The following is a 27,998-nucleotide window of genomic DNA, read 5'->3' on the forward strand; positions in this document are numbered from 1 at the left end:
TTTACCTTCTTTTTGGGAGTCAGAATAGAATGTTTACCTTGCGTATCAAACTAGCCAACTACTTTCTTTTAGTGGTGTTTAGTCTGTTGGTGCTGTTAAGTTGATTCCTTTGTATTTGTATGTGTGCATGCATGTGGGCATCTATTGTAGTTCTATTGATAAGGTTTTGGACGAGTTGGCCAACATAGTGCTCCAGCCAGAGGAGACTTTTGCAGAACTCATGACTAAAACCAAGTCTTTGGTTGCCAAGCTTCCTCAACAACCAGGGGAATTTATGGTTAAGAAGTGGGTGGAGAAGGCTCTTTCCAAAACTTCCTAGCAAAAACTCCAAGAGAGTCTCCCACCTGACGCAACTCTGGAGGAGTTTGTCGCGGCTGCTACTAGGATAGAGGGAGCTAGGAATTTGTTCAACAACTCCCCTCAGGTAGAGACCACCTCAGTGTTTTTGGAATGTCCTTCTAATCCGATAACTTCTTTACGCAGGGAACTGGAAGCCCTAAAGTTACAGAGAGCTCTTCAAGAGGAGAAATCAATCTCCCTCAGACAGGAGAAGCCCCCACATCACGACGCTTTGGATCAAATAACGAGAGAGCTAGAAGAGCTTAGGTCTCAGCAAGAGATTAAGGCTATGGTATGGTGCAGCTCATGCCGCTCTCCAGGACACCCTCCACAGGACTGTCCCCTTCGGGTTTACTGCCACTTCTGTGAAAAGTCTGGTCATGAGGATAAGGATTGCTACTACCTCAAGGGATTGCGACAAATACAGCAAAGTCTTGGTCATGCTCTTCAACAAGGGGCAGCACCGACATCCCATATGGTTTCTCCTTGTGGCCATCCACACCACATGCCACCTTTATTGGCAGCCTCTCCTATGCAAGGTATGCAGAGCACTTTTCCCTCTCAGAGCTTTTATCATACCCATGCTCCCTCATCACCTCAAAGCTTCTATGCTTCCACATCCAACTCCATGCACCAGGAGCAAGGACCACCTCGCCCTTCGACTCGCCCATTGAATCGGCCCATTTTGTGCTACAGATGCGGGGAATATGGGCATTACCAAAGCAAATGCCCCCTGCCAGAAGGGTCCCCTCCCTGCCGTCATTGCCCTGAAACGAAGGATCACTACATTAAGGATTGCCCTAGAGTTCTTGCATCCACGGCTTCGAATCCAAGTCAAAGCCAGAATGAGTTTACCTTTTCCAAGCTCAATCTGATAGAAGTTAGCACCATTCCTCAGGCGCCCCCTTCTACCCACGTGGTTATCCCTCAAAATAAGCTGTAGTTGGTAGAGGAGCCATCGGGTGTCCTCACTCGGGCTCAGAGAGCTGCCCTCGGTCTTAGTATTCCAACACGTTCAACTCCCCGACACATTCTCCGAACAATGGATACCTTGCCTTCAGCTGTTGACAAGCCATCACCCAGTGGCAAGCAAGAATCCAAATCTTTGCTCTCCGATCTTGATGAAGCTTTCTTGGAAGCAGTTTCTGGTCTACAGAAGATCAAGGTACAAGAGAAACAACAGGTAGAAAAAGAGAAGCTTATAGCAGAGACAATCTTGAAGAACACCTTCCAACAAGTGTCCCTCTATGACATGCTGCGACTAGATGCGAGTTTTCGAAGTGACACCTTTGCTGTTATTCAGTCACTTTACCCTGGAGCAGGGCCTAGTAGTGGCACCTCCCAGTGCGACCATCAGAGTCCTATATGATATCCAATCCCGCTGCTCCACTCACTGATTATAGAAGCCCTCGCTTGACAGTGTTTGTTTTGGGTCGGCAATTCTCAGGAGTGATAATGGATGGTGAATCTGGCATCAACCTGATGCCCAAGTTCACTATGTTAGCTCTAGGTCTACAGTCTACTCGCCCTGCTCCCTTCACAGTTACATTGGCCGACCAGTGGACAGTCTACCCAGTGGGCATAGTGGACAATGTGCCTCTGCAGGTACAAGACTTTACTTTTAACTTGGATTTTGTTGTGGTTCGTCTGCCCCAGGTTGAGGGCGAATTTCCCTTGCTCATTGGAAGACCATGGCTGCGACACACTAAAGCACTTCATGATTGGGGAAACGATGCCATGTGGATACATACTTCTTGCTCCCTATGCAACCCATTCTCTTAGAAGGAGGTATGGATCCCGTGGTGCAGCAAGTTTCTTTGTCAATGGAAACCAACCGTGAACAAGAACAGCCTACTACACCTGAAGTGTCAGACGAAGATCTGCTAGAGTGGTTGGAAGCTACCAAGTCTATCCCTTGTTATGGAGTCTCTATTCAACCTTTGCCTTTGCCAGAGGATACAAACTCCTCCACATTTTCAAATGAAGATGAGCCCAACGAGCCTCCGAAGCCAGCAGCCAAACTCAACCCCATCTATGTCTATGTCTGACTCTCCGACCAAACCAAAGTTATCCTCTGTGTCTGCTATACTATCCCCCACCAAGCTTCTTCAAGGCGAGTTACAACACGAAGATGTCGCTTTCAAAGTGGATGCCACTCCAGCTAATGGCATCTCTTTTCTACGACAAGACGCTGCAAATACTTCACCTACAGTGCAATCTTCAGCAATGCCCACTCAAGACCCCATAAAGGGACCAAACTTTGTAGTTTTTGAAGCCCCACCGGCACTGCTAGATCATATGCAGAGTGATCAATCAAATTTGCTACGGTCTGTGTCACAGAGGGTAAGATTAGACTCATTAGCATATGGTTTTGAAAGCACGGGGTGTCAAACTTTGGGGAAGATTAGTGCGTGTACGACTATCTTTTACTCAGTATTTCTTCTGCTCAGTCTAGCTTTCGCTTCTCGACACTGCTCTATGCTCTATGTACAACCTTTACAGTACCTATACCCACCCCCTCACATTTACTCGCCCCTACCCACGCCCTCCCTCGCCCTCGCCCTCGCCCTCGCCCTCGCCCCTCCCCCTACCTAGGCCTCGCCCCCTACCTACCCCCTATCTGCCCCTCGCCCTCACCCTACCTAGGCCTCGCCCTCGCCCTCCCCCTACCTAGACCTCACCCCCTACCTACCCCCTACCTGCCCCTCGCCCTTACCCTACCTAGGCCTCGCCCCCTACCTACCCCTCGCCCTCACCCTACCTAGGCCTCGCCCTCCCCTACATAGACCTCGCCCCCTACCTACCCCTCGCCCTCACCCTACATGGGCCTCACCCCTACCTACCCCTCGCCCTCCCCCTACCTACCCCTCGTCCTCACCCTACATGGGCCTCGCCTCCTACCTACCCCTCGCCCTCACCCTACCTAGGCCTCGCCCCCTACCTACCCCTCGCCCTCACCCTACCTAGGCCTCGCCCTCGCCCTCGCCCTCCCCCTACCTAGGCCTCGCCCCCATACCTACCCCTTGCCCTTGCCCTCCCCCTACCTAGGCCTCGCCCCCTACCTACTACCTACCCACCCCTCGGCTTTCAAGCATTCACTTGGTTTCCTTGTGGCTTTCAAGCATTCACCTGGTTGCCATCCCATTGCTGTTAATGCTTTTCGTTCTACCATCACGATGGAGTTTAACCTTATTTTCGGTGTTACTCCACCTTATGGTCATCCCTCTTTTCGAGAAGAGTGTTGTGCAGAAAGTGTTGCAAGGTTCATTTGCAAGCATGGACCAGGTATTTTCCTCTCACTATGGTTATGGAAGATAAAGATGTGCTGGATCCAAACCGAGCATATTTCTTTGTTGTGGAGCCTCATTCTGTTTAGCCAATTGGGATCCTTGGACTATGCAATCATATTGGGTTCTTGCCTATTCAAAGGCTTAAGGCGTTTGCAAGCAGTCAGTGTTTTTTACTCCACTTTTTGAGGCATGTAAGGTCATGGTTGGGCCTAGCACCTGCTTCACGAAAGATGTACGGATGCAGTACCTAGTGGTTTTCTTTCACAGTTTTTCAGTATTCCTCTCACCGAGACGGTGAGCGATCTTGTGGCGGGCAACCTGTAGCAGGCTACAGTGTCACTTTCACAGGACACACAGTTAGTACAGTTGGTCTGGTCTGGTTCACAGTGGACGGACTCTCTGGGCTGGGCAGTGACACGTGGCAGGATACGGACGGTGGTCTAGTGGACATCGTGGCCAGGTCACCACCCTCAGTTTGGAGAGAGACGTAGATGGCTGACATTTATGAGCCGTTGGTGGCTCTTTATGGTGGGACATATGAGTAGTAGCTGTTGGGTCATGTTTATCATCTTTTACGTCGTCGTCTAGAGTAGCGAGTCTAGTCACACAGTAGGTCTTCACCATCCCTGCACATTTGAGCCTCGACACCCCATTGTATGTGTGAGTCTTGGGCTGGAGCTGAGTGTGCTGCCACGCCAGAGTCTATATCAGTTCTTTGAGATAGTCAAGCCATATGTTGTGGTCTGCTGCTGTTGTGTCTCTGTGAGCTCAGTTGTTGTCTATTGTTCCTTTGTTTTCAGGCTGTTTTGAGTGAGATTGTCACGCACATTGCACTGAGGAGCACCCAATGTAGAGAGCACGACACACTTTTTGCGCTACAGGGGGTGGGCGGGGGAGGACGCGCGTTGTCACATAGTCGGGATGGGCTGGGGGTGTGGGGCGGGATGGGCTGCAGCAGGTGGCGTGAGGGGATGCAAGCTGGGAGCGTGAGGGGCTGCAGTAGTCCACACGCTAGAGCAAGCAGGTGGCGTGAGGGGCTGCAAGCTGTCCATGAGAGAGAGAGAGAGAGAGAGAGAGAGAGAGAGAGAGAGAGAGAGAGAGAGAGAGAGAGAGAGAGAGAGAGAGATGCCCATAAAATCATAAATAAGGGACCAAGGTGCCATTAGCACTTGGAGTGTGCGAGCGGGCTCAAGCATTTATAACCTCGACAATTGATAGAAAGAAATGGGGAGCCTATTAAGGGGCCACCTATAAAATTAGAAATAAGGGATCAAGGTGCCATTAGCACTCGAAGTGTGTGAGTGGGCTCACATAGAGCATTTATAACATCGACAATTCATTTGTATAGAAAGAAATGGGGACCCTATTAAGGGGCCAATCTCTTTGAGAGTGGAACTTTGCCACTGTGTATCTTGACTAAAGTGTTATTTCTTGTTCAGTTTGTTGTTTTTTGTTGAGTAATGGTGTTGTTGCATTACTCTACCGCCTTGTGGGGTGACTTGCCAATTTCAGTATACATGTTCTTCCCCATATTCTTGTTCTTGATGGGTTGAATTAATCAAGCTTCATTGTAACTTCGTTGTGCAATTTGTGAGCGTGTTGGGGGGTCAATGTATGTGAGAGTGGGACTATGCAACTGTGTGTTCTTTACTTGAAGAAATACCACAAGGGCAGTCTGTTGAGCGGCCAATCTCTCTGAAGTGGAACTCCGCCACTGTGTGTGACTTGACTTAAATGTCATTTCCTACTCAGTTTTGTTGTCTTCTGTTGTCAAGCCTGTTGTATGTGGAGATGGATAACATCGTGAGCAAATGAGTCTGATACCAGTTCTTGTTTAGCAAGGTGATGCAACATTAATGTTAGAGATGCCTGAAGAACGTTTCTTATTTCGGTTCAAAAACATCAAGAGAGAAAATTACATTGATAAAAGAGGTGCTTTACGTCTTACAAGTAATGATTATTAGTGTGATGTCCTACTAGGATCTTCATCTTTTTAGTATTCCTTGAAAAGCATCAATTGGTTGCATATCATCAAGGCGGCATTGAGTTGAGGGCCATGAAATGGCAAGCTATGAAGAGATCTTAACCACTAAAATTTATTTTGCAAAGCTGCGTTAGAAACCCATTGAAAGACCGCGAAACTAGGTAGGAGTTTAATAGGTCAAACTCATTTTGATCTAGAATGAACTTTTATGTCTTGGTTTTAGTGATAGATACATCTATTATACTTTTTATGGTTCTTGAATTTGTAGATGCAACTATAGCCCTGACTGTGTTTCCTCTTTAACATTTTCCAATGATCATAGGAATTTGATTCTTTATAGATCTTTCCTTTTTGAAGTTGTTCTTTCAGAACTCAATGATTTGTATGTCAGTTCTCTTTTCTATCTATCTCTTACCATGTGGAACTTTACTTGATAAAACACTTGCAAGACTATGACACCACCTAATTTTTGGGGCAAACTGTTTTTATAGGTGTGTTTGAATTACTGTTGCTATGAGTCAAGGCACTCATAAGTTCAAGAAGGCTCACTTAATGCTTATTTTTTGCATGCTAAAAGATTGGGAAGGATGTTGCAACACAATATGTAGAAGGCTGGGATTGGATGGTTCCAATACGGTAATGTCTTGTGAACTCAATTGCTTTTGCTTTTGCTCATTGCTCACATGCACACTTTCCTTTCAGGTCTATAGGAATCGTACATGTGTGCACAAGGATGCATGTGTTGGTGTGCATGTGGATGCTGTCTCTCTCTCTCTCCCTCTCTCTCTCATAATGCTTGGAGATACTGTGATGGTCTTGGTTGATGTCAACTGGACTTGACAGATTTCCTCACCCGTGTTGCCACCCTGTCCGTGATCTTTCCGTGTACCCATAGAGGGGATGTAAGAGTTTTGAGGGTCATCTTCTGGGTACGTTATCTAGATCTAGGGAGAGAGGCCTTTTTTATCTCGTCTGGGTGAAACGAGACAGTGCTCAGAGTATCGGGCCATTTGTGTGGGTCCCCTATTTTATGAACAGTGAGTGACCTTCCTTTATCTCACAGGTATGGGTCGTGAGGGACTTGGGGGAGTCAGGCAGCCATTGAGCCCACATATATAGGTGAGGGGCCCTCTTTTCGAATCATTGTGAGAGCATACCCTTGTATCCTGTTGTGCAGCGTTTCCCTTGGGTATTTCCCACCACCACCTCTCTCTCTCTCTCTCTCTCTCTCTCTCTCTCTCTCTCTCTCTCTCTCCTTGGCACCAGACCCGCCCATGTACCACATCTTACATCCCCCCATTAGTACAGGATGGAGCTAGATAGCTTGATGCACTCTCATGATTGTACTACCTTGAGCATATAGACATGCATACACCCCTAGAGATAGAACTCCATCCCTCCTCAGATACTCCACTATTCAGTTCAGTTTTGTATCAGTTTTGTTTCATTTGTCTTTCCGATAGACGGATGATATACACACCATGTACATTTGATTTGTCTCATAGGCCGATTTCGGCCTGACATAGACGTTAAAAATCTTTCTTTCTTTCTTTCTTTCTTTCTCGGATAGATTACCTCCGCTTCAATACTCCCTGGATGCACCCTCCCTGTCTCTCACACAAACAGAGATCACCAGACTCATACGTCAGCATCTGATTCAGCTAAATACCAGGAGCACATGGATACAGCCGACACAGGAGTTGCGCACGAAGATGGACTTCTACAGAGAGCATCTTCTCCAACTCACGGAGGACGGCTTTGTAACTAGGCCTACATACATGGATACACACTTATCTCATGGGATAAGATGCGCTATTGGACATATACGCACATCCTCACATCAGCTCCAGATCGAGACTGGCCGTTACCGAGGGGTGCCGGCAGGAGCCAGGATATGTCACCTATGTAACTTAGAGCCAGAGACAGAGATGCACTACACATGTCAATGTTTGACATACTATGAGATACGCGGCCGCTTCCACTGCCTGTTCAGAGAAGGGTTCGGATCTTTTTCTAGAGTCATGAGATACAAGGATCAGAGGTGTCTCGGATTGTTCCTGCTAGAGTTGCGTAGACTTAGGGAGAGCTTGCTGAGGACATCAGGGGAAAGACGGCCTCAGAGAGACGAATCACAGATTTCTTTACACTAGCTAGAGGGGAGCCAACGGAACAATCATTGCAACATATCTCAGAGCCTACCCATACTAGAGGTACGCTGCTTGACCGAGCCACTGAGCTTGGCAGATCCAGACGTCCATGAGCTTGGGGGGTCTCCCACTACCGAGGAAGGCTGCAATAGAAGATACAGATCACTCTAGCTCGACATGCAAAACGCCCAACCAAAGTACTGACCATGGAGGAGGTTGATGAGATCCGATAGCGAGACTGATGAGAGATTTCATCTGAACCCACAACCCCCCCCCCCCCCCCCCAAAAGTGTTTTAGTGTCTTTGTGTTAGTTCTTTGTAACTTTGTAATCTCCGTAATCAGACATGGTATCAGATTCACGAATTGTAACTTTTTGGTCTCATAGGTCATTTTGGCCTCTTGCAGAGCATACACTGAGATCAGAGGCAGGTGTGAGGCCTTATTTAGAGGACAGCCCACTCTCCGAGAGATCATGGACTCTCGAGATCAGAGACAGCTCGGACGGTTCTTCCTAGAGATACAGAGCCATCGGGACACACTACTACAGCCACACACAGCTACACAGACAGAGGGGAGACAGTCGCAGCTCACAGACTTCTTTCAGAGGATTGCCGCCCCTCCCTCACCAGACACTCAGAGGGGAGTGACTCCCCCACAGGCGGAGGTGAGCCGAGCTAGACGACGACCACGAGTCACAGGCTACAGGGGCGCGAGCTCCCACCACCGACAGATCGAGGAGATCCGAGCCCGGGAGCGCCGTGCCACTGAGGAGCGAGTGGCCCAGATGAGGGCCGACCCGACAGCTTTCATCCGGGTAGCCTTGGCACCAGACCCGCCCATGTACCACATCTTACATCCCCCCATTAGTACAGGATGGAGCTAGATAGCTTGATGCATTCTCATGATTGTACTACCTTGAGCATATAGACATGCATATACCCCTAGAGATAGAGCTCCATCCCTCCTCAGATACCCCACTACCTACATTCAGTTCAGTTTTGTATCAGTTTTGTTTCATTTGTCTTTCTGATAGACGGATGACATACACACCATGTACATTTGATTTGTCTCATAGGCCGATTTCAGCCTGACATAGACGTTAAAAATCTTTCTTTCTTTCTTTCTTTTCTCTCTCTCTCTCTCTCTCTCTCTCTCTCTCTCTCTCTCTCTCACTCATTGGAGGCTAGAAAGGAGCTTTTGAAGAGAAGACCAACACTCAAGAAGGCTGGGATTTGCCTGGGGAATGATCTCACCCTTACATAGATAGCGCACCTGCAAGAGAAGATGCCGGAGGTAAGAGCGCCTCTCGTGTCTCTGAATAGAAGATAATGTCTTCCTTTGAAGCTTGTCTCCAAAGGTACCTGCATCAAGCATCACTGACCCGTTACAGTTCCATGCTGCTAATTTTAGGCTGGTCTCGTAGGTCTCACAACGTCATGTGGTGCATCTCTCCAAGATCACCACTCCCCCCCCTCTATAGAAAGCAATTTTCCCTTCTCTCTGGCTACCGGGTGGCACCCTACCAAAGGTGACGGGATACTTGTAGACAGGAGGTGAGATCAAAGTAGAGAAGACGAGGATTTGGAGGTGTGGCAGTATTGTACAGGAGGAGCTGCAGTCCATAGTTCATATTGTACGAAGGGATGAACATGCCAGATATATGTGGGTAAGATGAGAGCAAAGACGGGCAGACCATCGTACATTGTAATATGTTATTTTTCTCCCGGCACATCTCACTATGCATCGCCCAAGAGACACTCACTTATGATTTTGGATGAGGACATATGGGAGTTCTCTAGGGATGTGGATATTATCCTACTGGGAGACTTTAATGCGAGGACAACCCAGCGGCAATCTTCCTTTTTTGACATTACTAAGGAGAGGTTGATAGAGATAGATACTACATAGCTCCGACTCAGTCGTAGCTCGCAAGACGAGGAGTAGACAGAGTATGGGAGATATCTATTGGAGATCCAGACAACACATAGACCTGCCATTCTAAATGGCTCAGGGAGATATCCGACAGTTTTACTTGCTTTCCTCACAGACATGGAGCCGGCATGCTACATTATGTGCTAGCTCAGATAGGCTCCATTCTACGTATCCAAGATCTCACAGTGTTGCCTTGCTTTATTGGGTGGCAGCAGATCATGCAGTCATATTATTTTCAATGGAGTTCCACTGCAAGAGCAGCCATACTCGGGGGTCTATAGGCATGTTCTCGAGATACACTTTTTGTAGAGACATGAGCGGAGTCTACACATCAGACATATATAGGCTTCTGAGTACAGAGGATCCGTGGACTCTGGAGGCCTTTGGGAGAGCTCACTTAGATGTTCACTGAGACTCTACATGCAGCTACGGGGACATCTTTCCGCCATAGCCAGCCCACAGTGCAAAGACTCTCTGAGAGCATGCCTCAGAATCGTAGGTATGAGGAGGAATGCAAAGAGAGGAGAGCTGAGTTACAAAGAGAGGTTGCTATTGGGGTGGCCACTCATAGACAGTCGCGTCTCATCTTTCGATGCCTTGTGCGAAGGAAAGCGAGCATTCTTAGCCCAGCTTGAGAGAGATATGTACCAGCTGTTCTTGATTCAGGATTGGGGGGAGGCCTGGAGGATGCTTTGGTGTAGCAGGCTACCGTGTCACTTTCACAGGACACACAATTAGTACAGTTGGTCTGGTCCGGTTCACATTGGACGGACTCTCTGGGCTGGGCAGTGACATGCCAGGGAAGGGATACGGACGGTGGTCTAGTGGACATCGTGGTAGGTCACCACCACCACTCAGTTTGGAGATAGACTTAGATGGCTGACATTTATGAGCCGTTGGTGGCTCTTTATGGTTAGCTATGGGGTCATACAGATCATCTTCTTCATATATGGTCCAGCGTCGTCGTCTAGAGTAGTGAGTCTATACACACAGCACGTTTGCACCATCCCTGCACATCTGAGCCTCGACACCCCCATTGTACCCGTGAGTTTTGGGCTGGAGTTGAGTGTGCTGCTATGCCAGAGTCTGTACTGGTTCCTTTGAGATACTCGAGTCCATATGTTCTGGTCTGCTGTTGTGTCTCTGTGTTGATTTGCTGCTATCTATTGTTTCCTGTGTTTTCATTCTGTTTTGAGTGAGATGTCACGCATATTGCACTGAGGAGCACCCATTGTAGAGCATGACACACTATCCGCGCTACAGATGCTCTCATTTTTGGCACGCCCGGTGGGACCTCAACTGAAATCTCACTCTCTGTTGAGGTACAAATCGAGGAGCTAGCTGGTTTACCTAGTCTCGCCCACTTTGCCTTGCCCAGTGCAGCCTGCTGGTCTAATCTAGTTTCACCCTAGACAGCTTAGTCTAGCTGACCTAGTCTCTCGCCCTGCTGGTCTGGTCCTCTCTCGCCCTGGTCCAACTAGCTCTCGTCCTGGTCTAGTCCTTCCTCGTCCCTGGTCCATCGTCCCTGGTCCAGCCAAGTGGTCTAGTCACTCGCCTTGGTCTAGTAGAGTCTAGACCTGTGTTTAGCCAGTTAAAGGTCTTCTTGCCCAAAGCTTGGTTGGGTTTGTGGTCACTGCATGACACAGACAAGGTGGTCATTAGAGCGTCAAAGCGCACATTGAGTCCTCTGAAGTACTACAATAGAAGACATCAACCCTTGGTACCTAGTAGAAGTCCACCAACCTCATCACCCATACCTCCACATACGGCATCATCCATTCCTCCATCCGGTTCTACATCTTCCAAGTCACCTTCCCCAATAAAGCTCTCTCCCATTTTGTTACAGCAAGCTATTGAGCAACGGGCTCCTAAGCAAGAGGCCATGGAGGCGTTGACCAGTGTTTTAGCCAAGGTAAACATCAAGTTTCCTACTTTCAAGGGACTCTCCTTAGAAGATGCAGACGACCATGCAAGGAGGTTTGTATCTCTCTGTAGAGGTCGTGGTCTTAACAGAGAAGATGCTTATTTGGTACTCTTTCCATCTACCTTGGATGGCTTAGCAGACAAGTGGTATAGTCAGTTTGCAAAGAACCATTTTGCAACTTGGGTAGCTTCAAGACAACATTTCTGTGCAGTATTCAGGCCAGGTGACTTCTAGGAAAAGGTTTTGGATGAGTTGGCCAACATGGTGCTCCAGCCATAGGAGACTTTTGTAGAACTCATGACTAAAACCAAGTCTCTGGTTGTCATGCTTCCTCAGCAACTAGGGGAATTTATGGTCAAGAAGTGGGTAGAGAAAGCTCTTCCAAAGACGTCTCAGCAGAAACTAAGTCGACCTGATGCATCTCTGGAGGAGTTTATAGCGGCCGCTACCAGGATAGGAGGAGCAAGGAGGCTATTCAAGGACCCCCTTCAGGTGGAGACTGCCTCAGCACTCAAAGAAAATCCCTCTGACCCCTCGCTGTCTTTACGCAGGGAGTTAGAAGCACTAAAGTTACAAAGAGCACTTCAAGAGGAGAGGTCCTTCTCTCTTAGACCGGAAAAATCTCCACAGCAAGAGGCTTTAGAACAAATCAAGTGGGAGCTAGAAGAGCTCCGGGCATAGCAAGACACTAAGCCGCTGATGGTGTGGTGTTCCTCCTGTCGCTCTCCAGGGCACCCTCCACATGAACGGGTTTACTGCCACTTTTGTGAAAAGTCTGGACATGAGGACAAGGACTGCTACTACCTCAAGGGATCGCGACAAATACAACAAAGTCTTGGTCCTACTCTTCAACAAGGGCCATCACCTGCATCCAACATGGTCTCCGTGTGGCCATCCACACCACATGCCACCTTTATTGACAGCCCCTCCTATGGAAGGTATGCAAAGTACTTTTCCGTCTCAAAGCTTTTATCATACCCATGCTCCCTCATCACCTCAAAGATTCTATGCCTCCATCTCCATCTCCATGCACCAGGAGCAAGGACCACCTCGCCCTTCGACTTGCCCATTGAATCGGTCCATTTTGTGCTACAAATACGGGGAATATGGTCATTACCAAAGCAAATGCCCTCTGCCCGAAGGGTCCCCTCCCTGCCGTCATTGCCCTAAAATGAAGGATCACTACAGTAAGGATTGCCCTAAACTTCATGCATCCACAGCTTCGAACCCAAGTCAAAGACAGAATGAGTTTACCTTTCCCAACCTCAATCTGATAGCAGTTAGCACCGTTCCTCAGCCGCCCCCTTCTACCCACGTGGTTACCCCTCAAAATAAGCTGCAGTTGGTAGAGGAGCCATCGGGTGTCCTCACTCGGGCCCAGAGAGCCGCTCTCGGTCTTAGCATTCCAGCAAGTTCAACTCCCTCACACATTCTCACAACAGTGGATACCCTGCCTTCAACTGTTGACAAGCCATCCCCCAGTGTCAAGAAAGAATCCAAATCTTTGCTCTCCGATATTGATGAAGCTTTCTTGGAAGCCGTTTCCGATTTACAAAAGATAAAGGTACCAGAGAAACCAGTGGTAGAACAAGAAAACCTTACAACAGAGATAGTCTTGAAGAACACCTTCCAACAAGTGTCCCTCTATGACATGCTGCGGCTGGATGCGAGTTTCAGAAGTGACACCCTTGCAGTTATTCAATCCCTTTACCTCGGAGCAGGTCCTAGTGGCGGGCACCTCCTAGTGCGACCATTAGAGTCCATATGATATCCAATCCCGCTGCTCCTCTCACTGATTATAGAAGCCCTCGCCTGACAGTGTCCGTTTTGGGTCGGCAATTCCCAGGAGTGATAGTGGATAGTGGATCTGGCATCAACCTGATGCTCGAGTTCACTATGATAGCTCTAGGTCTATAGCCTACTCGCCCTGCTCCCTTCACAGTTACATTGGCCGACCAGCGGACAGTCTTTCTAGTGGGCATAGTAGACAATGTACCTCTGCAGGTACAAGACTTTACTTTTAACTTGGATTTTGTTGTGGTTCGTCTTCCCCAGGTTGAGGGCGGATTTCCCTTGCTCATCGGTAGACCATGGCTGCGACACACTAAAGCACTTCATGATTGGGGAAACGATGCCATGTGGATACATACTCCTGGCTCCCCGATGCAACCCATTCGCCTAGAAGGAGTCATGGATCCCATCGTGCAACATAGTTCTTTGTCCCTAGCAACCAGCCTTGAATTGGAACAGCCTACTCCACTTAACGGGTCATACGAGCATCTGTTGGAGTGGTTGGATGCTACCAAATCTATGCCCTGTTATGGAATCTCTATTCACTCTTTGCCTGAAGGTACACCCTCTTCCAATGTTTCCACATGAGCCTATGAAGAATCATAGAAGCGGGAAGAAATCTCCTCTACAGGAGTCCACCCCCCCTCAAAACATCAGCCCCATTGGTGTCTGCTTCTCCAAGCAGAACAAAGCTATCCTCTGTGTCTAGCGAACTCCCTTCACAGAGCCCGTCTTGCTTGATGAATTCTCTGCTCATTATAGCTGTTTGCTCCCTCCTCGCCTCTATCTACCCCTATCCCCTCAACCCTACCTTACCTCCCCCTCCCCAACTCGTCCCCCTTTTCCTCCCCAACTCGCCCAACCCTCTCTAAACTCGCCCCTCCCCTCCCCAGCTCGTCCCCCTACCCCCTCCCCAACTCGCCCAACCCCCTCGCCCCTAGTCCCAGCCCTCGCCCCCCCTCCCCCCCCCTCACCGGTCCTCGCACCCCCTACCCACCCCTCGCCCGTACCCTCCCCTCACACCCCCTCGCCCCTAGTCCCTCCCCTCACCAGCCCTCGCCCCTACCCTCCCCCTCACACCACCTTGCCCCTAGTCCTAGCCCTCGCCCCCCCTACCCACCCCTCGCCCCTACCCTCCTCCTCACACCCCCTCGCCCCCCTCACCAGCCCTCGCCCCCCCTCACCCTCGCAAGAAGCATCTCCCTCTCCTTCTTATTACTGCCAATTGCAAGAGCAACAACAATCCCAGCTATGGGGGTCTCAATGCATCTCTTTAGAACATCTTCTCCATCGGTTGCACATGCTTATCTTTCTCCATTTTCTGCACACTTGAGCCATCGGAGTCGGCCTTTTGCGTACCATGCAATACACTTTGCTGATTGCGACCTTTCTCCTCCAAGTCGGTCTTGGCATTTTCCAGTTTTTGCGCATATACTGCTTTGGCGCTCTGATTTTTCTTTAAGAATGTGAATTCTGTGTATTAGTGAGCAAGGGAGCTGAGTCCTTGGACATAACTACCGCAATTTCATCATTCGATTTGTGAACACGTAAGAGCGAGGGTGTGGTGACTACATCCCTTTTGCAGCTGAGGCTGAAACTATTTGAGTACTCCCTAGAATCAGGAGCTCACCATTGTACAGATGCAGTACCTAGTGGTTTTCTTTCACAATTGTTCAGTATTCCTCTCACCAAGACGGTGAGCGGTCTTGTGGCGGGCAACCTGTAGTAGGCTCTACAATGTCACTTTCACAGGACACACAGTTAGTATAGTTGGTCTCACACTGGACGGACTCTTTGGGCTGGGCATTGACACGTGGCAGTGAAGTGATATATCGTGGCCAGGTCGCCACCACCACTCAGATTGCAGATAGACTTAGATGGCTGACATTTATGAGCCGTTGGTGGCTCTTTATGGTTAGTTGTGAGGTCGTATAGATCATCTTCTTCATATATGGTCCAACGTCGTCGTCTAGAGTAGTGAGTCTATACACAGCACGTGTGCACCATCCCTGCACATGTGGTGAGTTCTCGGCTGGAGCTGAGTGTGCTGCTACGCCAGAGTCTGTATTGGTTCCTTTGAGATAGTCGAGTCCATATGTTCTGGTCTACTGCTGTGTCTCTGTGTCGATTTGCTGTTATCTATTGTTTCCTGTGTTTTCATTCTATTTTGAGTGAGATGTCACGCACATTGCATTGAGGAGCATGCACTGTAGAGAGCACGACACACTATCCGCGCTACATTTGGGAGTGTTCCATACCCATCGCTATTACGTCTTTGGAGACTTGGGGGAAGTATGCAACCTCACTATACACCATGCCACATCAAGCCCCTTTGCCCAATCTCCCAATGTAATAGATTGAACTCAAAGCCAAAGATTTTCTGCAACACAAGCGAGAAACTGCAAATAACTGAGCAAAACCTGAGAGAGAGAGAGAGAGAGAGAGAGAGAGAGAGAGAGAGAGAGAGAGATGAAATGTTATATTAACGTCTTCAAAAGGCCAAAATGACCTATGAGACCAATCTGATACAAAATAGTGAATCTGATGTCATGTCTGGCTTCAAAAGGATTAGAACAAAAATACTACTGTTGCTAGAATCCATCTTCATATGCACTCTGGATGGCGAGAGAGTATGGCTCGAATCCTCTGTTGTAGTCTTCGTCGATGCTGTGTAGCCCCTCTCCTCAATCGTGGCCGTCTGGATCTCCGTAGCTCCAGTGCTCCGTTGATGAAAGTGCCGGTAGTGGTTGTATGTGTGGGGGACGAGCTCTGCAGTGATGGCTGCTCCTCTGGCTGTCCCATATCTAGTGAAAAGAAATCTGTAATCTGTCTCTGGGACTGTCTCTCTCTAGCTCTTTCTAGTAAAGTGTCTCTCTATGTGTGTAACTCAAGTAGATATAGCCCAAGACATCTCTGATCCTCATAACTCATGATTTTAGAGAAAGGACCGAAACTTTCTCTAAGCAGTGGAAACGGCCCTGAATCTCATGGTACACTGTGCAATGACATGTAATTTAGTTCCGTCTCTGGCTCTAGCTGGCATAAGCGACATCCTACTGTCTGTTGGTATCCCTCTGAATCTACCAGTCTCAATCTCCAGCTATGTGAAGATGTGCGTATCTGACCAATGGCACACCGCAAACCATGAGACATATGTGTATCCATGTAGCTGGGTCGAATCACAAACCCATCTTCTGTGAGGTGGAGAAGATGCTCTCTATAGAAAAACTCCTGTGGCGGCTCTATCCATGTCCTCCTGGTATCCAGCTAGATCAGGTCCTGACGAATAGTATCCCACAAGCTGTGCACAAAGGAGGTTGATATGGTAAGCGCCTCAATCTCCATAGGAGGGGCAGCTAGCTCTGCTCGAATGATAGCGTGGGGTACGGAGGCCTTGGCTTTGATCAACCGAGAGATCATAGATACCAAGGGCCTCTCCATACGTCTCTAACCATCCTGGCCTGCAGAAGGTCCCCATACCTGCACCCCATACAACATAGCTGAGGCCACTAAAGTATCAAAGAGCCATAACTTTGTCTGAGGTTCCTGGAACTGAACCTGCGAACACAACCTCTACAAGCCTCCAAGGCCGCAGAGAGAGAGAGAGAGAGAGAGAGAGAGAGAGAGAGAGAGAGAGAGAGAGAGAGAGAGAGAGAGAGAGAGAGATTGTCACGTGACACATCCCAACCCTATGTGTCCGTGGACAAGTTACAGCATGATCAGGGTTCAGTCAGTCCAGTTAGTCTAGATTTAGAAGTGATCTGGCACTTTTGTGAGTCTATTCGTAGACCGTGCATGCCCAGTCACTTAGCATAGATGCATATCCTCCAGTTGCACACAGCATGATCATCAATATTCCCTTCAGAATCCATCAGATTCAGTCAGGGGAATTTTCCATTGCATTTACCCTATTTTTCCTATTTTTGGTATTTCACTTATTATTTTTAAGTGACTTTCCAACAAAAGTAGGTAGGGCAATTTTGCTAAGTTAATATATAAGCAAACCCAAGTTAGCACTAAATGGCAGAAGAGGCAGTAGGAGCACATGCTCAACAGGCACCTTCTTAGCAGAACCCCGCAAGACCCTTGGCGTTTTTGAATTTCCCATCCTCGCCTACACTCAAGCACCCCTAGCGTTTTCTGTCTTGACAGTTACTGCCTCGGCAGCAGTACTCAGCACCTTCGCGTTTTCCTCCCATGATCGCCAGCTCCAGATCGTCATCAGATTCACTAACGCTAGCGGAAGGCACTTCAGCGTTTTTGGATTTCAACCCCAGATCAGCACTAGCGTTTTTGCTAGCATCAGCAAGCATTAGCGTTTTTGGCTAGCAACAGGAAGGCATCAGCGATTTCATTTTCAGCCTTTACCGCAGTAGAACAACAGTGTTTTCAGCCTATGGTACAGCAGTAGAAACAGCCCCAAATGGTTGCAAAAGTTCCCTCATCTTTAGCTCAAGAAAATGAAGCGCAAACAATCATTCCGCTGCGCCTAACATTGGTATCGGAGCTTTGGCAGTGTTGTGTATCACTCTAGGAAAGAACCACAAGAATTTTTTTTGCTTGTGGAGGTCGCACGAACCCAAGTTCGCTTGGGCGTGTCGATTCCTAATCGTGTTTTGTTGAAGAGTGATGGGAATCCCAAGAAAGAAGGGCTTGTCCAGCCTCCCCTTGTGTCTCTTTTCACTCATTGAGAGCGGACCGTGCACTTAGCGGCCGGCCAATTGACGTGAGGTGGGAAAAAGCAACCTTGGTGTGAGCGCAAGGCCGCCAAGGGGTGCGCCCGCGGAAAAGAGTAGAACTCGGGTGAAGAGAAGATCCTTCTCAAACGCGATTTGCAAGCAAAAGAAAACCTCAAGAACCCAAGAACCAAGACCCGCAAGAACCCAAGTTCCTCGTGAACTTAAGAACCCAAGACCCACAAGAACCCACGATTGCAGAATGGTCATCACTCGAAGCAGAATGGATACTTCGCTTGGAGGTGATGAGCATGAGAGAGGCGAAGAAGAATTTTCCCCACCAGGAGGTTTTCCCGACCCTCCCCCTTCAACATCTACGACAAAGATTGCACTAACTCCTAAGGAGGAATTGGACCAGATGTTTCTGGAAAGGAAGTTAGAACGCGAAGCAAGAAATCCAGAAAGAAAGCAGAAATGGATCGTAGAAATACAGAAAGAAAGGCCTACGAAGAACAAAGGGCAGCCATAGATCGTGACTACAAAGAAGGAATGGCAACCATAGAGCGTAAGTACGACTTGGAAGCCAAAGCACTACAAGAACATAGATCGTGACTACAAAGAAGGAATGGCAGCCATAGAGAGAAGTACGACTTGGAAGCCAAAGCACTACAAGAACAGAGCGACCGACAAAACAAAGAGTTCTTGCGACTCTATTCTCAAGTTCAGGCACAAATGCAAGAGATTTGGGGAAAGGAGACTCTCTCAGTCTCTTCTTCTCCAAAGCAGGACACACAAGATTTGCATGATTGTGTGAAGCATGATGATGATTTGATTGACAATGATTTGCATGATGATTTGAAGGATAATGATGAGCATGATGATTTGCATGATCAAGATGTGATTGTTCACAAGCATGATGAGTTAGTGGATGCTTTTCCTAGCGAAGCTAACCTCGTTGTAGATTTGATCAATCACCAAGAATCGATCTTGGCTTTCGAGTCGAGGTCCACAGATCCCCCACAAGAAGATTCGATAGATCCCGAAGAAGCGATCTTGGCTCTCGAGCCTTGGTCCAAAGAACCCTCACAGAAAGTATTGTGTTTTCGCATGATTGATACGCACGCATTGTTCGAATGTTTCATTCGTGATTGTTTCTTGTATTTTAGTCAGCATCGTTATGTGATCCCTTTTCCTAGGCATGACATTGTATGTTGAGCACGTTTCTCTCATGGATGAGCACGAATGTATGTGGATTTCTCATGAAAAGCTGAAAAGTATGTATGTTAGGAAGTCACATTCCATGTCTCTTCCTTGGTATGACACAGTTTCCGAACGAGCACATGATAGTATGAGCACCAAGCATGGGCATTTCCATTGTGATTTGCCACAGTTGATTGATTTAGATCAAAAGAATGATAAGATTCGATCTCATTGTTTGCATGTGTTTGATGAACGGGTTGTCACTCCGTCTCTATGTTCATCTACATTGCATACACAGTCTTTAGCGAAGACAAGATTTTTTTCCTTCACTTTACATGGAATAGGTATGTTCATGGTTTTGTGTTGGAAGTGGTTTTAGGAATTTTCAGCCATGGAGATTCTTGAAGACGAAAGAAGCAGATCTCTAGACGAAGTTGACGCAAGAAAGGAGATTCAAATGACTTTGTCGCTTTCGGCGCGGCCCAAAGAAGCAAGCATTGCAGACCTTTATGAAGTTCAAGTACCGCACGACCCACACATCAGAGTGGGCCGGCGAAGAGTCCCTTCCCGGATTCCGGATGCTATTGGCGATCTCCCTCGACGCCATACAGTTCGGTACCAGTACCTCACTTTGAAAAGGAGGGGATGTAACGTGACACATCCCAACCCTATGTGTCCGTGGACAAGTTACAGCATGATCAGGGTTCAGTCAGTCCAGTTAGTCTAGATTTAGAAGTGATCTGGCACTTTTGTGAGTCTATTCGTAGACCGTGCATACCCAGTCACTTAGCATAGATGCATATCCTCCGGTTGCACACAGCATGATCATCAATATTCCCTTCAGAATCCATCAGATTTAGTCAAGGGAATTTTCCAGTGCATTTACCCTATTTTCCCTATTTTTGGTATTTTCACTTATTATTTTTAAGTGACTTTACAACAAAAGTAGGTAGGGCAATTTTGCTAAGTTAATACATAAGCAAACCCAAGTTAGCACTAAATGGCAGAAGAGGCAGCAGGAGCACGTGCTCAACAGGCACCTTCTCAGCAGAACCGTGCAAGACCCTTGGCGTTTTTGAATTTCCCATCCTCGCCTACACTCAAGCACCCCTAGCGTTTTCTGTCTTGACAGTTACCGCCTCGGCAACAGTACTCAGCACCCTTGCGTTTTCCTCCCATGATCGCCAACCCCCAGATCGTCATCAGATTCACTAACGCTAGCGGAAGGCACTTCAGCATTTTTGGATTTCAACCCCAGATCAGCACTAGCGTTTTTGCTAGCATCAGCAAGCATAAGTGTTTTTGGCTAGCAACAGGAAGGCATCAACGATTTCATTTTTAGCCTTTACCGCAGTAGAAACAGCGTTTTCAGCCTATGGTATAGCAGTAGAAACAGCCCCAAATGGTTGCAAAAGTTCCCCCATGTTTAGCCCAAGAAAATGAAGCGCAAACAATCATTCCGCTGCACCTAACAGAAATGAAATGTAATATTAAGGTCTTTAAAAGGCCAAAATGACCTATGAGACCAAAAGGTTACATGTGGTGAATCTAATACCAGGTCTGTGTACAAAAAGTACAAAGAACTGAAAAGAAAATAGTGATTAGGGGTGTGGTGAAAGCTGATACAAAGGGTGAGCTGATACAATGGAGCTCTCTGACAATGGAGGCATCATATACATATACATCAGTATCCAAAAGGCTATAGAGATTCTGTCCTCCATGGTAGGCACTCTGTCGAGACGGCTCCTATGTCGCACCATTATGGTATGGATCCTCTGTCGCAATGTGCGTCGATGTCGAGAGGGCCCCCCCATTCGTGGGCGACGGGACCGCCCCAACTCTATCGCCCGATCAAGCAGTATGCCTCTGGTGCCTCTGGTGTTGTTATGTTGTGGGGGCTGCTCGAACTTCTCTATCTATGATTGAGAGAGAGAGAGAGAGAGAGAGAGAGAGAGAGAGAGAGAGAGAGAGAGAGAGAGAGAGAGAGAGAGGAAATGAAATGAAATGTTATATTAACGTCTTGAAAAGGCCAAAATGACCTATGAGACCAATCTGTTACAAAATGGTGAATCTAATACCATGTCTGGGTACAAAAGAACTAGAACAAAAGAACAAAGATAGTACTACTAGAATCCATCCTCATCTGCACTCTGGATGTGAGAGTATGGCTCGAATCCCTCTATTGTAGTCTTCGTCGATGCTGTGTAGCCCCTCTCCTCAATCGTGGCCGTTTGATCTCCGTAGCTCTAGTGCTTGGTCGATGAGAGTGCCAGTAGTGGTCGAATGAGTGTGGGCCGATGGCTGCTCCTCTGGCTGTCCCATATCTAGTGAAAAGACATTTGTAATTTGTCTTTGGGACTGTCTCTCTCTATCTCTCTCCAATAAAGTCTCTCTATATTTGTGTAACTCAAGTAGATATAGCCCAAGACATCTCTGATCCTCATAATTCATGACCCTAGAGAAAGGACTGAAACCCTCTGCTGAATCTACTAGTCTCAATCTCTAGCTGATCTGAGGATGTGCGTATCTGACCAATGGCACACCGTAAACCCTGAGACATATGTGTATCCATGTAGCTGGGTCGAATCACAAACCCATCTCCTGTGAGGTGGAGAAGATGCTCTCTATAGAAAGCCATCTTCGTGCCCAACTCCTATGGCGGCTCTATCCATGTCCTCCTGGTATCCATCTGGATCAGGTCCTGATGAATGAGTCTAGTAATCTCCACCCGTGTAAGAGACATCAAGGGTGGGTGCGTGAAGAGAGTACTGAAAAGGGGGCAGCCTGTCCATGGTGAAGCCATGCATCTGAAATGAAACGTGCGCATGTCTTCACATGAGAGAGAGAGAGAGAAATGAAATGAAATGATATATTAATGTCTACAAAAGGCCAAAATGACCTATGAGACCAAACTGATTACAATGGTGAGTCTAGTACCAAGTCTGGGTACAAACAAAGAAAAGTACAAACTAGAAACTGAGATAGGAGTGCTACCGACTCCTATGCGTGGCTGGTAAGCTGAGCACTGGTATAATGCCACGAAGGTACAAAGTGGGGATAAGTGCCACCATGATACAATATAGCAGTAACATGAAGCCTATCCTGATCGACACTCTGGGTGTCACGCTAGAATCGTGTGGATCCTCTGCCGCAATCTCCGTCGGTGCTGCGTGGCTCCCCTCCTCAGTCGTGGTCGTCTCGATCCCCCCAAATCTATAGCTCGGTCAATGAGAGTACCACTGGTGTGTGTATGGGTGGGAGCCGAGCCCTGTGGGGGTGGTGGCCCCTCTGCCTCTGTGGTGCTCGGATTGAAGAAATCTGAGATGCGTCTTTGGGACTGTCTCTGCCTATGTCCTCTCAATAGAGAGTCTCTATGTCTGTGTATCTCAAGTAGAAATAATCCGAGACATCTCTGATCCTGATATCTCATGACTCTATCTAACGAGTCAAAACCATCTCTGAATAAACAGTGAAAGCGTCCCCGTATCTCAAAGTAGACTATGCAATGACAATGTAGTGAAACTCTGTCTCTGGCTCTGCGTGGCATAACTGACATATCCTACTGTCTGCTGGTATGCCTTTGAATCTACCTGTCTCAATCCCAAGTTGGTGTAAAGATGTGTGTATCTGGCCAATGGCACATCGTAACCCATGAGATAGATGTGTGTCCATGTAGCTGGGCCGTGTGACAAATCCGTCTGTCGTGAGTTGGAGAAGATGCTCTCTATAGAAAGCCCTCTTCGTACCCAACTCCCGTGATGGCTCTATCCATGTCCTCCTAGTATCAAGCTGGATAAGATCCTGCCGAATGAGTCTAGTAATCTCCATCCGTGTAAGAGCCAAAGATGGTGCATCAAGAGAATACTGGAAAGGGGGCAGCATGTCCATGCTGAAACCATGCCTCTGAAACCATGAGCTCATTTGTGCATACCAACGTGAAGTATCTCCCTGTAATGCCAGTTGTCTGGATGACTCAAGAGGAAGCCTAGCATATCTGTCCTTGGTGGTGTCCCATAAGCTGTGTACAAATGATACTGATCTGGTAAGATCCTCAATCTCCATAGGTGGGGCAGCCAACTTTGCTCGTATGAAGTCATGTGGAACTGAGGCCTTGGCTCTAATCAGCCTAGAAATCATAGATACCAAGGGCCTCTCCATAATACTCCATCCAGCACTGTCAACATATGGTCCCCAAACCTGAACCCCGTAGTGCATAAGTGAAGCGACCAAAGTGTCGAAGAGCCAGAGCTTTGTTCGAGGTTCCTTGAACTGAACCTGCGAACAAATCCTCTCTAAACCGCCTAGGGTTGCATAGGCACGAGTCAATCTAGTGTCTGCTGCCATTTTCAATGTGAACCTCGGTCCACTAAAGACCACCCCAAGATATGTGTATGCATCGGTGTACTCCATACTGTCCTGACCATATGTGAATGTAGGTGCTGATCTCCTGACCCACTGTGTCGTGGTATTAAATACCATGACCTTGGTTTTACCAAGGTTGACAGACAATCCACTATCCCCTGCAAAACTATGTAGTGCCTCCAAATGTCTCTGCATACCCTCTGGAGAGTCTGATATCAACACGATATCGTCAGCATACAATAAAAGAGGGATCCATGTCCTTGCAAGCTAAGCACCTCTATCTCCTCCTTTGTCAATATAATCAGAGACCTCATCAACATACATCCCAAATAAAGTAGAGGACAATGGGCATCCCTGTTTCACTCCGATAGTGGAGTGAACTATGTCAGATATCTCCTCTGGTGTGCGTACATGACCCATAACTGAACTGTACAATGCCATAATCCCACATATCAGTTCTGTGGTACCCCCAATTCCATAAGTCGGCGCATCAATCTGGCCCTCGGTACTGTGTCAAAAGTTTGTTGAAGTCCACAAAGCTGCAATATGTCTGTCTGCCATGTGCTCGACCCTCCTCAATGATAGCTCTGAGTGTAAATACATGATCCAGTGTGGAGAAACCCCTCCTGAAACCAGCCTGTCCAGGTGCCCGTATGCCCATAATCTCTGCCCAACTGCTCAGCCTATGCTCAAGGATGGATGCATACAACCGTGCCAATGTGTGTCTTACCATGATAGCACGGTAATTCCCCGGGACTGTGGGGTCTCCTGTCTTGAAGATAGGTACAATAGTAGACAATCTCCAAGACTAAGGAAAGCCCTCGCACATGACACGGTTGAACAACCGTGCAAACATCTCTGCCAACAAGTCCCCGGCATGTATAATGTGCTCTGCTACCATAGTGGTCTCGTACGTTTTGTACATGTACGATGATGTGCGGTACTAAACGAACTAAAAAATATTAAGATGTACGATGACGTTACGTACGTTCAAAAATAAAAAAGCAAAGAATTCTTACGTCTAAGGCTTAGGCCCTTGGGTGTAAACTTTACACTTAAAGAAACTTGACGTTATGAGATCTTCAATGGGAGCTTGAGAGGGAGAGACCCAATGGAGAGAAGATGGCGAGGCAAGACTCTAGTCTCTAGAGCTTGTCACTTGAGAGCTAGAACATGGAAGCATTGAGCAGTGAGAGGTTGAGAGCATTGAGAGCTTGAGAGCAATGAGCATTGAGAGCTTGGAAGTGTTGGAGAACAAGATGGAGAGGCATTGCTTAAATAGGAAGAGGCTAGAGCATGAGAGAGACTCGAGAGAGAGCATGGATGATGACTCTTGATGAGAGAGAGAGAGCGTGGGGGAGAGGGAGAGCATAAGAGAAGTGGAGCCCTAGCACATAGAATCCAATGTTTGAATGTGGCTAGGGCTTGAATTGGCGCTCCAAAACGGCCTTGGCTGCTCAATATAATCCACTCACAATTGTGAGTTTTGCTTTTACAAAAAAAAAAAAAAAAAAAAAAAAACGTACAGAACGTACTAAACGAACGGGACGGTACGTGACCCGCAGTACGGAACGAGACGTTCCGTACGTCGTACGAAAACTACCCTGTCTGCTACCAAACCCTCATGATCCTGTGCCCGTCTAGTCTTCATCCTGTCAATGGCTTCCTTACCATCTTGGTGGTAAAGAAGGTGCTCGTAGCCGGGCATGGCTGTGGTGGATCTGGTAGTGGTGGCTGTCCAGGTACAGTGTATAATGATGCTGCATACTGTCCCCATATCTCCGTAGAAGAATCACTGGTGGGGGAGACTGCTCACGGAATAGACGCCAAGCCTCTCCTGAATCTCTACTAAGGAAGAGCTGATATGAATCCTGCTCCATTTGGACCAAGAAAGCTCGCTTCTTCCGTCGTACTAGCCGGAGAGAGAGAGAGAGAGAGAGAGAGAGAGAGAGAGAGAGAGAGAGAGAGAGAGAGAGAGAGAGAGAGAGAGATGAAATGAAATGTAATATTAACGTCTTCAAAGGCCAAAATGACCTATGAGACCAAACAGTTACATGTGGTGAATCTAATACCAAGTCTGGGTACAAAAAGTACAAAGAACTGAAAAGAAAATAGTGGGTAGGTGTGGGGTGAAAGCTGATACAAAGGGAATACAAAGGGTGAATCGATACAATGGAGCTCTCTGACAGTCAAGGCATCACATACATATACATCAATATCCAAAAGGCTATAGAGATTCAATGTCCGCCAAGGTAGGCACTTTGTCGGGACGGCTCCTATGTCGCGCCAGTATGGTATGGATCCTCTGTCGCAATCTGCGTCGATGTCGAGAGGGGCCCCTCATCCATGGGTGACGGGACCGCCCCAACTCTATCGCTCGATCAAGCAGTACGCCTCTGGTGCCTCTAGTGTTGTCCTGTCTGTGACTGAAAGAAATCTGTAATTTTTTGCTGTTGCTTGATCTCTCTCGTTGTGCCCCTCTTCAAGAGGTCCTCTGTGTTTGCGAATTTCCAGTAAGTATAATCCGAGGCATCTCTGATCTTGGTATCTCATGACTCTAGAAAGTGGCCCAAAACCCTCTCAGAGAGAGAGAAATGAAATGAAATGAAATGTTATATTAACGTCTTCAAAAGGCCAGAGTGACCTATGAGATCAGAAAGCTACAATGTGGTGGATCTGATACAAAGTCAGAGTAACAAGATGACAAAATGACAAAATAAAATACTATGGAGTCCTGAACTGCTAGGTGTAAACTAAGCAGCTAAACAACTAGCTGGGATAGCTAGATCGCAGGAGATCGAGCATCGGTCGCTGGTGGATCTCATCAATCTCCTCCATGGTCAGTAGTCTGACCAGGCGTTGTGCATGTCGAGCCAAAGTGATTCGAATCCTCGGATGCAGCCTCCGTCGATGCTGTGTAGTCCTCCACAATCGTGGGCATCTGGATCTCCCCAGCTCAGTCGCTCGGTCGATTAGTCTGCCTCTGGTGTGAGGCGACGAGCTCTGCTGTGGTAGTAACTCCTCCGGGTGTCCAGTGGCAGCTCTACAGAAGTTTGTGATGTGTCTCTGAGATTGGCTAGCCTCTTCTCTCATCAGGCTCTCTCTGTGTCTGCGCAACTCGAGCAAAAACAAACCCAGGCATCTCTGATCCTCGTACCGCATGACTCTAGAGAATGGTCCAAAGCCCTCTCAGGACAAGCAATGGAAGCGGCCTCGTATCTCGCAGTAGACGGGGCAGTGGCATGTGTAGTGCAACTCTGTCTCAGACTTGATGTCACACAGGGGGCATGTCCTGGCCTTTGCTGGTACTCCGTTGTATCTCCCAGTCTCGATCCGTAGCTAGTGTGAGGATGTGCGTATCTGGACAATAGCACATCGTATCCCATGAGACAAGTGGGTGTCCATGTATCTGGGCCTCGTCACAAAACCATCCTCCGTAAGCTGGAGGAGATGCTCTCTGTAGAAAGCCATCTTCGTGCCCAGCTACTGCGCTAGCTGTATCCATGTCCTCTTGGTGTCTAGCTCATTTGGGGGGTCATGGCATTATACAGGTCAGTAGTAGGGCATGTACGCGCCCCAGAGGGTCTATCCACACCGGTTTACTCCACTATTGGGGTGAAGCAGGCTGCCCGCTCTCTCCTACTCTATTTGGTATGTATGTGGATGAGGTTTCTGACTACATTGAGAGAGATGGTGATAGAGGTGCACAGCTGGCAGGGACATGGATTCCACTATTGTTATATGCTGATGATATTGTGTTGATCTCTGACTCTCCGGAGGGGATGCAACGTCACTTGGATGCTTTGCATAGGTTTGCCCAGGAAAGTGGTTTGTCCGTCAACCTTGGTAAAACCAAGGTCATGGTATTTAATACCACCCCATAGTGGATCAGGAGGTCAGCGCCAGCATTCACATACGGCCAACATAAGGTGGAGTATACTGATGCTTACACTTACCTTGGAGTGGTATTTAGTGGGCCAGCATTTTCATTGAGGAGGGCAGCAGAGACTAGATTGACCAGAGCCCATGCAGCATTGGGTAGATTGGAAAGGATGTGTTCACAGGTTCAGTTTAGGAGCCTCGGACGAAGCTCTGGCTCTTTGACACTTTGGTGGCTTCTGCATTGCTTTATGGAGCTGAGATTTGGGGACCTTCACTGGATCCTCACGGGGAGAGAGAGAGAGAGAGAGAGAGAGAGAGACACGGCGGAGTTTCGTGTCCAGATGCAAAGGCCCCAAAGACTCACGCCCCTTCTCAATATTTCTTTATTATTATGCTTCCAAGGTACAATGTGTTAGGAAATGATGTTTATAAAGGCATTTTAAGCCTTGAGTCCAAGGGCCCAAACGTGA

General features: G+C 47.8%; 1 protein-coding gene across 1 annotated transcript in view; it reads left to right on the forward strand.

The window, feature by feature from the left end:
- The window catches only part of LOC147464896 (glycoside hydrolase family 2 protein), a 144,252-nt gene that overhangs the window by 2,124 nt on the left and 114,130 nt on the right, over window positions 1–27,998 (forward strand). The window contains exon 4 of the mRNA XM_086517023.1: window positions 6,191–6,249. Within this exon, the coding sequence (XP_086373149.1) occupies window positions 6,191–6,249 (59 nt within the window). The remainder of the gene's footprint in view (window positions 1–6,190; window positions 6,250–27,998) is intronic.

The sequence above is a fragment of the Adiantum capillus-veneris genome, chromosome 1 (genome assembly GCF_014529385.1).
Source record: "Adiantum capillus-veneris isolate H3 chromosome 1, ASM1452938v2, whole genome shotgun sequence".
NCBI lineage: Eukaryota > Viridiplantae > Streptophyta > Polypodiopsida > Polypodiales > Pteridaceae > Adiantum > Adiantum capillus-veneris.